A 13,365-nucleotide genomic window follows, 5' to 3' on the forward strand; every position below is an offset into this window, starting at 1 on the left:
TCTTGATTGTATCTCCGATTTACCATTTCGGGAGACCGAGATGGTAACATCTCCCAATTACCTTTGCCGAGTAAGAAGGGGGTCTTACAGTAGCTAGCCCTCTTTTTAGCTAAATTCCATAACATTTCAGCTAATATGCATCCCTTAGGGGTAGGGGCCTATGATTGGGACGCGCACGGCCCACGATAATGCCTTTAAGACCTCGTAAATTATTCAATCTTGCTCGGAATGACTTGAAACCACTTTCCCTTGACTCGGGACTTGAATACAAACTTGGCACGCCATCTTAAGCTCCAATTCTCGTAGCTTAACCCCGATATTCTCGGGATTGCTCATAGTTTAGGAATATGACGGGAAAACCGCTTCAAATCCTACAAATGACATAAAAGCAAAAGAACTCCTACAATACGCTATTATCTCAAATAGTCGCTCCTAAGAGCGGATATATAACATAAAACTGAGCTAAACGAGGGAGGAAAAGTGTATATAAGATAAATGTATCAGTTGTATATCACTTATGTTGAAAAAAAAAATTATGAAGGAAGAAAAAATAAAGGAAATCGAAATAAAAAACAATTTCGAAAAAAAGAAAGAGAGAAAAAGAATAAATTGCTTCATTTGGTTTGTTTAAAGGATTATAAGAGGGTAATTTGTTAGAGTCTAATACATATCTAAAGAGTAATTCCAGTGTCTCGCCTGTGTTGTCAAAGTATAAGATGATTTCTCTAGTCGGGTGTTAATTTGTACTTAATTTGTAGAATTGGTTTGGTTAGTAAGTGTCACTGAGTACCGATATTAGCCCCACATTCCCACATGTGCACTGGCACAAACCATTTTTATACCTCCAGCCATTAGGCTCCCTTATTGTTCTTGATACATGTATTTTGTGTATATTGCGAATGCGTATTTAGTTGGGGAAATTACTATCACTTTAGATTTAATGCATGTTTCATAAGTCGAGTAAGTGTTTTTGTTTCTTTCTATCTTACATATAACTCACCGTTTGATACTTAATTACTTATGAGTGCATGAGTGAATCCACGAGAATCTGACTAATTAGTGTTGCAAGAATGAAAGGTATTTGGTTTTTGTCGGTACTACGATATCATGTTACATATTGGGATTTGAGCTGCGTTTTCTACTTTTCCGTGCCTTTGAATGTGTTTTAATAATACAATTTGGTCATTTCTTTGTTATAGATATGGATATCTTGGAGTTTCTATGTGCATTAATATTAGCTCTTAGTTGTTCATTCACCATTTGTATGATTGCCTTGTGTATTGTGTTACTGATTTGCTTGGGGATAAGCAAAGAGATGGTTTGGGGTATTTTGATGAGTCATAATTATACACATTTATGTCTGCCTTTCGTGCTTATATATATCGTTTAGAAGCCGTTTATGCTAGAATGTCGATACTTCCGCCTTTTAGTGTTTTAATGTAGATTAGATGCATCCGTGGTACAAATGGTTGATATGAGGCACCGTGGAGTCGACAAGATGGAGCACTAGAAAGATGGCACAAGAAACGAGGAAGAATGAATATAAAAGAGGAAGAAATGACAAAGAAAAGTTATGAAGAAGAAGTCCCTCGATTGAGTATGGCTTTACTCGATCGAGTCAAGATGACGTGTACTCGATCGAGTAGCCAATGCCAACTAAATCGAGGAACCCTTGGATATGACTTTCCACGAAGTTTCCTAAGTCGATTTATGTTATATTTCGCATAGTATAAATAGAAAGCTCATGTATTATTATTAGGTTATACTTTTAATACATTAAAAACCTTAGAAACTCTATTGTTGGTTCTTAGCTACTATATTTCAGATCTACAAGTTTATATCTTTAGTTCTTTTATTTTTTGAATTTGGTAATTCTTACTTTCTCTACTTTAGTTATTATTAATTCATGTTCTTATTTCTCAATTGCTTTGTTATTCATCTCGCTTATGTTATTAATTGTGTTTGCCTTTAATTATATTGTTGTTTAGATCAATTGTTATGAGTAGCTAAATTTCTAATTTAGGGTGAAAGAGGATCTAGGTTGTTAGAAGGTGATTAGTTAATAAAATGATTGTAATATTATATAGGTTGTTCAATTGTTGTCCAGAATCTAATTAGTTAATTTAGTAATCAGAGTTAATTAATTAGCCTTGCGAATTAGGATTATCACCTAACGGGTTAAGACTAGCTATTAAAGACAACGACAATTGAAAAGACTAGTTTAATGATAGCGACACATGTTTAACCTAAGTCTAAAGGGCATAATAGAGTCGGCTGATAACATACCTAATGAACCCGATCCCTAAATCTTATATATATATATATATATATATATATATATATATATATATATATATATATATATATATATATATATATATATATATATATATATATATATATATATATATATATAGAGGAAGGATCAACTAAGGTCCATTATATATTTGAGTCCATAAGGTCTTTTGTGAGCCATTGGATGGAGGGAGATGGAGGGATGAGATGAACCCACCAAAAGTCATTATACAAGCAAATTAACACACTTTACTAATCCACCCTAATTAACCACTAATTTACTATATATTTGTTTTCTACCCACCTATTTCTCTCTCATCTCACACATTTCACTCTTCTCTTCTCTAAAAAAAAAAAAAAAAACCAAAAAATCCAAATAAATAAAAAACCCAAAAAATCCAAATAAATAAAAAAAACCCAAAAATCCAAATAAATAAAAAAACCCAAAAAATCCAAATAAATCAAAAAATCCAAATAAATGAAAAAACCAAATAAATCATTCATTTCTCTCTTCCTCATTCACCACCACCCACCACTATCCCAACCGACACCACCCACCGCCCACATCCACCGCCACCTCCACCACCGCCGTAATATATAAACTCGTTTTTTTTTTTTTTTTTTTTCAGATTTTGCGTCTCGGTTTATTTCGCCACTTTTTTTTTTTTTTTTTTTTTTTTTTTTTTTTTTTCGATTTCGTTTTTAATTCTCGTTTTTTTTTGTGAGATACTTTTTTCATCTAAGAGTTATCTGATTGTGACTAGAGTTATACATTGTATGTCTAGAGTTATACATTATATGCCTAGAGTTATCTGATTGTGACTAGAGTTTTACATCTTTTGACTAGAATTATAAATATTGTGACTAGAGTTATACATTAAATGCCTAGAGTTATACATTATATGCCTAGAGTTATACATCATATGCATAGAGTTATACATTATATGACTAAAGTTATACAATTTTGGACTAAAGTTTTACAAATATGGACTAAAGTTATACATATGAAGGACTAGAGTTATACAAAAATGGACTAAAGTTATACAATTATGGACTAAAGTTATACAAAAATATGGACTAAAGTTATACAAAAATATACCAAAGTTGTACAAAAATGAACTAAAGTTATACAAACATGAACCAAAGTTATACAAAAATAGACCAAAGTTAGTCATATAATGTATAACTCTATGCATATGATGTATAACTCTAGGCATATAATGTATAACTCTAGGCATTTAATGTATAACTCTAGTCACAATATTTATAATTCTAGTCAAAAGATGTAAAACTCTAGTCACAATCTGTATAACTCTAGACATACAATGTATAACTCTAGGCATTTGATGTATAACTCTAGTCAAAAAAAAAATAACAACAAAAAAACAAAAAAAATAATATGAAAAATCTAAAACAAATCTAAAAATCTAAGGTCCATTATATATTTGAGTCCATATTTTTGTATAACTTTAGTCCATAATTGTATAACTTTAGTCCATTTTTGTATAACTCTAGTCCTTCATATGTATAACTTTAGTCCATATTTGTAAAACTTTAGTCCAAAATTGTATAACTTTAGTCATATAATGTATAACTCTATGCATATGATGTATAACTCTAGGCATATAATGTATAACTCTAGGCATTTAATGTATAACTCTAGTCACAATATTTATAATTCTAGTCAAAAGATGTAAAACTCTGGTCGTTTTTTGAATAACTTTGGTTCATTTTTGTATAACTCTGGTTCATTGTTGTATAACTCTGGTTCATTTTTGTATAACTTTAGTCCAACTTTTTGTATAACTTTAGTCCAATTTTTTGTATAACTTTAGTCCAATTTTTGTATAACTTTAGTCTTTTTTTGTATAACTTTGGTCATAAAATGTATAACTTTAGTCATAAAATGTATAACTTTAGTCGTAAATAGTAAAAAAATCAAACAATAAATATGAAAAAAATAAAAAATTAATAACAAAAACCAAAAAACTCATAATAACAAAAACAAAAAACCAAATAACAATAATAAAACCAAAAAACCAACAACCCAACCAAACCCGAAATGTAAAATAAACCAAATAACAATAAAAAAAAAACCAAATTTAAATATCGTGTGTATAACTCTAATGTTTTAAGTGTATAACTTTAGCCATAAATAGTATAACTTTAATGTTTTAAGTGTATAACCAACAAAGAAATTAATAACCAACAAAAATTAATAACCAAATAACAATTACAAAATAAAGTAAATATGACAAAAACACAAATAACAATAATAAAAAAACCAAATAACAATAACAATAACAAAAAAACAAATAACAATAATAAAACCAAATAACCAAATAACCAAATTCCAAATAACAATAATAATAAAAAACAATAAACAAAACAAAAACAAAAAAAAATCAAAAAAACAAAAAAACACATAAAGGTGGTGTGTTTAGGCGGAAAAAAAAGGACGACAAAAAAAGAAAGAAAAAAAGGAGAAAGAAAAAGAAGGCGGCAGGGAGGAGAAAGGAAAGAAAAAAAGGAAAAAGGAAGAGCAGGGAGGAGAAAGGAAAAGGCGGCAGGGAGGGAGAAAGGTGGGTGGTGACGCGGCCAGATCTGGACGTGGAGGGGATGTGGGTGTAGTCGGTGGCGTGTGGTGGTGTAGTCGGTGGTGTTGGGTGGGTTGGGTGGTGTCGAGTATGTGGCGGCGGAGAAAGGATCTGATGGTGAGGACGATAGGAGGGAGGTCGTGTTGGTTGGGTGGTGTTGCGGTGGTTGTTGTCAGTCGGGTCGGCTGGTGGTGTGCGGTGCTGGTAGTGGGTTGAGTGGTGGATGGGAGACGGAGGGAGAGCAGGGCAGTGAGGGAGATGAAAAAGAGGGAGGGAGAGAAGGAAAAAGAGGGAGGCGGCAGAAGGAGGTCGTGGTGGTTTTTGGTGGTGGGTGGGAGGTCGGGTGGTGGTGGGCCGGGAAGAAGGGAGGGAGGGTGGTGGTGTCGGCTGGTGAGGGTGGTTTTTTTGGTTACTTTTTTTGTTTTTTTTTGTGAGTCCTTTTTTTTTTGTTTGGGTTTTTTTTGTATTAGTTTGGGTTTTTTTTTGTTTAGAGAGGGTGGGAAGAAAATGAGAGAGAAAGAGTGAATGTGAGAAATGAGAGAGGATGAGTGAATGAGGAAGTGAGTTGGGAGATTAGAATGATGGTAGAGTTATACACAATTAGGTAGAGTTATACACAATTAGGGAAGAAGATTAGGGAGGGAGAATTGTGACCCTTCAATGAGATGTAATCTCATCCCTCCATCCCTTCCATCCAAGGGCTCTTATAAGGACTTAGGGCCTTATATGATATGAGGACCTTAGAAGAACCACTCTATATATATATATATATATATATATATATATATATATATATATATATATATATATGAGAGAGAGAGAGAGAGAGAGAGAGAGAGAGATCTAATGAGTCCTTGACCTCATTTGAGTCCTTAAGTCCTTATAAGGACCCTTAGATGGATAACGTCTAAGGTGGAGATTTTTTTACAAAATATAGGCCAAAAAAAAGGGAAAAGCTTGGGTAGGAAAGAGGACAACATTTCCTGCAAGTTATCCTTCCCAATGATCAAAACTGGCGGATAAAAGGATATATCCTTTGTACTATGTTTACACTCCCACATTCTTCCTTCCTTAACACACTTATTTCCAACTGGATTCTTTCTTTCTTCTCTCTAAAACTGGGTTCTTCCTTTTGAAAACGAACTTTTCACCTAAAGTTCTCTCTAAATCTTGCAAATAATAGACGACATCAATTGTATTTCTTCATTTTATTCATTGTTTTCATGCTGGGTTTATTCATTGTCTTCATTTTATTCATTGTTTCATTTTATTCATTTTATTCATTGTTTTCATTGTTTTCATGCAAACATGTAAGTAAATCTTCATGCTGGGTTTTCATCAACGCATTCTGACAACATTTACATGAACACTTTTGCTATAATTTTACATTTACACTTTTTAATTGTTATTGTCACCTTTTAATTGTTATTTTTATAGCTTTAATTTGAGTTAGCATTCTGACAACATTTACACTTTTAAACCATCACATTTACACTGCATTTCTGCTGACATTTACACTTACACTTTTGAATGTTTACTTTTGTTACAGTTTTACATTTACACTTTTTAATTGTTATAGTCACCTTTTAATTGTTATTATTATAGTTTTAATTTGAGTTCGCATTCTGACAACATTTACATTTTTGCTGACATTTACACTTTTACAACATCACATTTACACTGCATTTCTGCTGACATTTACACTTTTGGTTTAGTTTTACATTTACACTTTTTAATTGTTATAGTCACCTTTGCATTTTTATTGTTATATTTTTTATGTGAGTTAGCATTCTGACAACGTTTACACTTTTGCTGACATTTACACTTTTAGAACAGCACATTTACACTTCGTTTCTGCTGACATTTACACTTACACTTTTGGATGTTTACATTTACACTTACACTTTTGGGACATCATAATTTGGACATTTACACTTTTGGAATATTTAAATTTATGGAACATTCCCTTTACATTTACACTTTACTTCGACTTACGTTTACACTTACACTTCATAACTGATGACATTTACACTTATACTCTATGGACATTTACACTTACACTTTATATCTGATGACATTTACATTTACATTTACACTTACACTCTGTGCATATTTACAGACTCGCTAAAACAGAATGGAGTTCAACCTGACAGGCAGGAGCTGTGTAAGAAGGTCGAGAAGAGGTTTACACCGTACATCGGGCAGGAGTTTGGGGGGTTGAGGACGCGGTGACTTTTTATAAGATATACGCCATTGCTTGTGGTTTTGATGTGCGTAGGTACACAACAAAAAAATGGCGTGGCGGTGAGATCAAGTCAAAGCTCGTCGTCTGCAAACGAGAAGGTTTCGCTCACGAGACGCCCAGTAAAGGTCGGGATGACGGACTGGTTGGGGAGAAGTCACAGAGGATATTCAGGGTCACTAGAGTGGGGTGTAAAGCGAGGATACGACTATATATGAAGAATGGTCTTTTATTAATTGACCGGTTCCACGAGGGTCACAATCACGAGCTTATCTCACTTAAGGACAGAGAGTTCCAGAAATTGTCGCGTAACATAACAGATTATCACAAGATGATAATCGTTTTGAACTCGAGGGTTTGTAATATATAATCACTCTCTATACTAAATAAATAGTTCCATTCATGTTATATTTATATGACGTATCTGTTAATGATTGATTGGCAGCTGAAGATAGGAGCAACAAAGACATACAGAATCTGCAAAAAAACAAGTGAATGGATTCGAGAACATTGGAGCAAGCTTAAATGATTTTAAGAACTTCCATAGGGATGTTAAATGTTTCATTGACGAATGGGATGGTCAGTTGTTTGTTGACCATTTCAAGGAAATGACTGAAACAAGAATAGGTTTCTACTTTGACTATGACCTTGACGATGATAGCAGCCCGCGTAGGGCCATATGGGCGGACGGTACTGCCCGAGATAATTACAAAATTTTTGGTGATGCGGTGTCATTCGACCCAACTTACTCCACCAATAAGTATTCTATGGTATTCATACCATTCACAGGAGTTGACCACCATAAACGATCTGTGACGTTCTGTGGGGCTCTAATTGCAAGGGAAGATTATGAGTCATTTAATTGGGTTTTCAGACGGTTTTTAAAAGCAATGAGGGGTAAGGAACCCGAGTACATAATTACGATCAGGGACCCGGTATTATCAAATCTGTCCCTCTTGTTTTCAAGACAATAGCGCCATCGGTTCAGTATGTGGCATATAATGAACAAAATGCCCAGTAAGTTTGGTGTCTCTAGGAGTGATTATAATGACTTCCTGTGTAAAATTAATGACATTATATGGGACGATGAGCTTGAAGCAGCAGAATTTGATGGTATCTAGGAGAAAATAATTGAAGATCATGGTGTTGGCGTAAATGATTGGTTAGAAGATACGTATGCTATAAGGGGACAGTGGGTGATGGTGCATTGCAGAGACTTGAGGATGGCGTCGATTATGAGGACGACTCAAAGATCAGAGAGCGAAAATAGCTTTTTCAAGAGGTTTGAGCATAAGTCAGAAACATTGGTTGAGTTTTGGATGCGTTTTGAGAGTGCTATGGACCAACAAAGACATACACAGAAGCAGCTTGACAACATGGATAAGCACTCGTCCGCAGCGGCGTCAACACATCTGGCATTAGAGATTCATACTGCAAAGGTGTACATCTATTCAGCTTTCCAGAAATTTAAAGAAGAAGCCATCTTCTCAATTGATACATGTAGAACAAGAGGTTTCACTGAGAGAGGCGAGCTAGAGGTAACTACTATCAAAGATTCATCCAGAAAGAAGAATTTTGAAGTTGCATACAGTCCAGGTAGTTTACACTTCCTACACCTTAACATTTACACTTTTCCAGTTCATAACATTTACACTTTTCCAGTTCATAACATTTACACTTTTCCAGTTCATAACATTTACACTTTCTAGTTCATAACATTTACACTTTCAATAATATTACATTTACACTTTAAAATGATATGACATTTACACTTTACATTATATGACATTTACACTTTACATTATATGACATTTACACTTTTTCACTTCATGACATTTACACTTTACAGTTCATGACATTTACAGTTTACATCATATCACATTTACACTTTCTGTTTTTATCTCATTTTAATTCCTATAACTTAACATTTACACTTCTAATAACTTAACATTTACACTTTACAGTTCATGACATTTACACTTCCTATTAGTTTACATTTACACTTCTAATAACTTAACATTTACACTTTACAATTCATGACATTTACACTTTACATCATATGACATTTACACTTCCTATACCTTAACATTTACACTTTTCCACTTCATGACATTTACACTTTACAGTTCATGACATTTACACTTTACATCATATGACATTTACACTTTCTGTTTTTATCTCATTTAAATTCCTATAACTTAACATTTACACTTCTAATAACTTAACATTTACACTTTACAGTTCATGACATTTACATTTTACAGTTCATGACATTTACACTTTAGATTATATGACATTTACACTTTCGATGATATTACATTTACACTTCCTATACCTTAACATTTACACTTTTCCACTTCATGACATTTACACTTTACAGTTCATGACATTTACACTTCCTATTAGTTTACATTTACACTTCTAATAACTTAACATTTACACTTTACAATTCATGACATTTACACTTTACATCATATGACATTTACACTTCCTATACCTTAACATTTACACTTTTTCACTTCATGACATTTACACTTTACAGTTCATGACATTTACACTTTACATCTTATGACATTTACACTTTCTGTTTTTATCTCATTTAAATTCCTATAACTTAACATTTACACTTCTAATAACTTAACATTTACACTTTACAAATCATGACATTTACACTTCCTATTAGTTTACATTTGCACTTCTAATAACTTAACATTTACACTTTACAATTCATGACATTTACACTTTACATCATATGACATTTACACTTTCCATGATATGTCATTTACAGTTTCTGTTTTTATCTCATTTAAATTTCTATATAATCAGTTACACTATTTTTAACATTCACACTTACATGCTAGCTTTAATCGATGACACAGTACACGTAAAGCAAGTCTGCGGTTGTACGATGTTTGAAAGAACCGGAATCCTATGCCGCCATATAATATAGATTTTTTCAGCAAGTGGGATAAAGACTATACCAGAAGATTATGTTGTAAATAGATGGATGAAAGAGTATCTCCGATTAAGGATTTTCAATAGTAATGGTGAAGGGACAGAAAACATGCAAGTCATCGATGAAAAACAAATTGCAATGTTTATAATGTGGTCAGAAGTTCATGAAGCTGTATGGCTCCTTCGAGACAAAGGAGTAGCTGATGTTGACAGCTTTTCCGCTGTAATTAGGGCATTTAAAGAGTCGCTGTCACCATTAGGGGAAGTGTTGAATAAAAATCAACAAATGGAGAAATTTCTGAATTGTACGGCATGTGATGTAGTGACGATATTGCCACCAAAGAATTCGAAAAACAAGGGTACCGAAAAAAGATTGCTATCAGCCAAAACAAAAGCAATGGTGTTGGCTAGGAAACCCAAACGTAAGTGTAAGAATTGCAAGAGAATGACAAATCACGACAAGAGGAACTGCCATAACCCCTTCTCAGCACACACGCCATTGTGCGAAGGGTCGTCTGAACCAGAAGAGGATGAAGGAGAGGAGGAGGAAGAGCTTGGATTAGAACAAGAATAGACGTCAGAGCAATGACAAATGTTGCTCTATATATTTTGAGTGTGTAACTTAAAACTTTGATGTGTTATAACTGGAGCGAGCGATTAGGAATTGGTCTCATGGCAGTGTAACTCTTAACTGCAGTTGGTGTAACTTTTAGTAACACCAACGTTAGAGTTACACTGTCATAAGACCAAAATCTCTCTGTTTTATTAGATAGCCAAACATTGTGTTACTTGAACTTATTTTGGATTACTTATGTTATTTCAAGTAACAGTTACAATTTTTTTCAAGTAACTGGTGCTAACATTTACACTTGCCATGTTACCACATTTACACTTCCCATGTCACCATATTTACACTGAAATGCAATTTCAGTGTGTTTACATTCACACTTTCAGTATGATAAAGTTTACACTGTCAATAATAGTTTCATCTGAATGAAACTATTCTTCAATTTCAGTGTTAACATTTACACTTTAAGTGTGTTAACAGTTACACTTAAAGTGTAAATGTGACTAAATTGCAAGTGTATTAACAGTTACACTTGCAATATAGTCACATTTACACTTTGAAAAAACTATGATTATAACTGCCAAAAAATAGTCAACCATTACACTTCATTAGTGTAATTTACCATTACACTTCATTACTGTAATGATTACACTTGCAATTTAAAAATTACACACATTTGTGTAAACATTGCCAACCAAAATATAAATAGTCAACATTCTTTTCTAACTTCAACATTGCCAAAGAAAATACATTTCAATCAAAAATATGTCCACAAATTGTTTACTTTTTCGATAACACAGCCTTAATTTTGCGCTTCTTTTGTAACTTGGCCCATAAATTTTCTTTTCCAGCGATAAACCCATTCAACTTTGCTTCAAAAACGTCTCTGTTGACATTTATATCAGCTAGTACAAGCGTCGCCACCAACTCGACTACCAAGTACCGTCGATTCCTCTTCCTCTCCAAGTCTGGATGCTCAAAAGGTTGACCCTCGTACATCAGCATATACATCATACAGAAAATCCCTGATTCTGTTATGTTAGGAAGGGGTGTTTGGCGCCTGAACGGGATTTGCCGATACTCAAATCTAGTAATCTCGTACCCCCTGTCCGTTCTGACATCCAAATAATCGCTAACAGCTGATGCCTGCCATTAAAGCACTAACAATTAAATAAACCATCTATTGTTCATCTCTTCGAAAATGATTTATTGGCATCAGACTTACCACTTGGCGAGTAACATTGCACATTTCAAACTGATCCCAGTTGGCATGATGTTGGTAGTCAAGGAGATCAACAGTTTGTTGTCTAAAATTTATACATACGCATGCAAAGTGCCCACCAATGTTGACAGGTACGAAGATAAACTCGGCATTCAGGTTGAAAGTTTTATCACAGTCCTGGATGAAGGTATCCCAAATGTGATACAAATTGATCGGTGATGTCATTAGACTCGTGAGCACGCTTTACGTATATCCAAAAGCTGCATGATACATTCCTGTTCAGAGAAGTGAGTGAGCCTACATAATAAAAGTAAAAATAATGTATAACTTTTAGGCTTTGGGCAGGGGGGGGGGGGTACCATATGACGTATCCCAAAGAAGGCCATCCTAGGAAGTAAGTATTTAGCAGACTCCAAATGGTTCAAAAAACGACCCCGGGACTCAATGACAACAGGCGACATTACAACCTCAGGAAGCATGGACATGATGTCGGACCGGCGTAGCGCGGCATGCCTACTGTACCAAGAGATCGATTCGCTGCAATGAAACACACGTATAGTAGTAAGAAATTGAGAAATAGTTATAAATTAAATATCGTAACTACTTGGCCCTGTTATAAGAGTCTGAGAGATACTAACGAATTTTAAAAGTTGTAGTCGTCTAACAAGCAATAGTCCACCGCACCTGATGCTTCTTAGAGTTAGAAGAAGATTTGCAAAATCAAAGATAAGTTTGCTTTGGGATTTTCTGCTGGACAATGGGCTTCTCAACTGCTTTGGTTATCTTTATCAGAATCGGTGGATACCATTGGATCGCATGTATATCCTATTGTTACTTGGTATAAGAGTATTTGGAATCCTTGGTGTGTCCCAAAACACACATTTATTAATTGGTTAATTGCAAGAGAGGCTCTTCTGCTGAGCTATCATTTATTTCACTTAGGGATTTGCTCTGATCAAACCTGCTTTTTGTGTGGTATAGGCACTGAAACCCACATGCATATATTCCAACAGTGCGTGTATACCAGAAAAATTCTGAAGCTGATTAGTAGAAGACTGAATCTTGTTCTTCCTGCAGACAATATATTAGCCTGGCTGCAGGCTAAACCCTGGTCAAAAATCAAGAAAAAGGTTACGAATGCGTGGATACAGGCTTCATTTTATCTGATTTGGAGACAGAGGAATTTGGTTCGAGTCAATGGAGCACTTGCACGGCCTGAGAGAGTTGTAATACTACGGTTTTATGAGTCTCGGGGTACTCTATCGAGTAGGCCTTACTTTGTCGAGTAAGGGTGAGTTGCGTTTTAAAATAGTTTCTGACCTGTTGGGTACTCGATCGAGTAACTATGATACTCGATCGAGTAAGGGGGCACTCGATCGAGTACCTTAGCTACTCGATCGAGTAGCCGGTTTACGGGAAGTTATTTCTCGGGTTTCGTTAATTATGCGATTAAGGTATATAATCTTTTCCGCCATCATTCTAAACA

The 13,365-nt window shown here is 34.3% G+C and overlaps 1 protein-coding gene across 1 annotated transcript; it reads left to right on the top strand.

The window, feature by feature from the left end:
* Window positions 1-1,070: 1,070 nt before the first annotated feature.
* LOC141614422 (protein FAR-RED IMPAIRED RESPONSE 1-like) lies at window positions 1,071-10,663 on the top strand. Its single transcript, XM_074433167.1, has 6 exons — window positions 1,071-1,077; window positions 7,012-7,084; window positions 7,171-7,489; window positions 7,590-8,069; window positions 8,256-8,730; window positions 10,095-10,663. The coding sequence occupies exons 1-6, from the start codon at window positions 1,071-1,073 to the stop codon at window positions 10,661-10,663; spliced, it is 1,923 nt and encodes a 640-aa protein (XP_074289268.1).
* Window positions 10,664-13,365: the final 2,702 nt, after the last annotated feature.

The sequence above is a fragment of the Silene latifolia genome, chromosome 11 (assembly GCF_048544455.1).
Source record: "Silene latifolia isolate original U9 population chromosome 11, ASM4854445v1, whole genome shotgun sequence".
In the NCBI taxonomy this organism is placed as follows: domain Eukaryota; kingdom Viridiplantae; phylum Streptophyta; class Magnoliopsida; order Caryophyllales; family Caryophyllaceae; genus Silene; species Silene latifolia.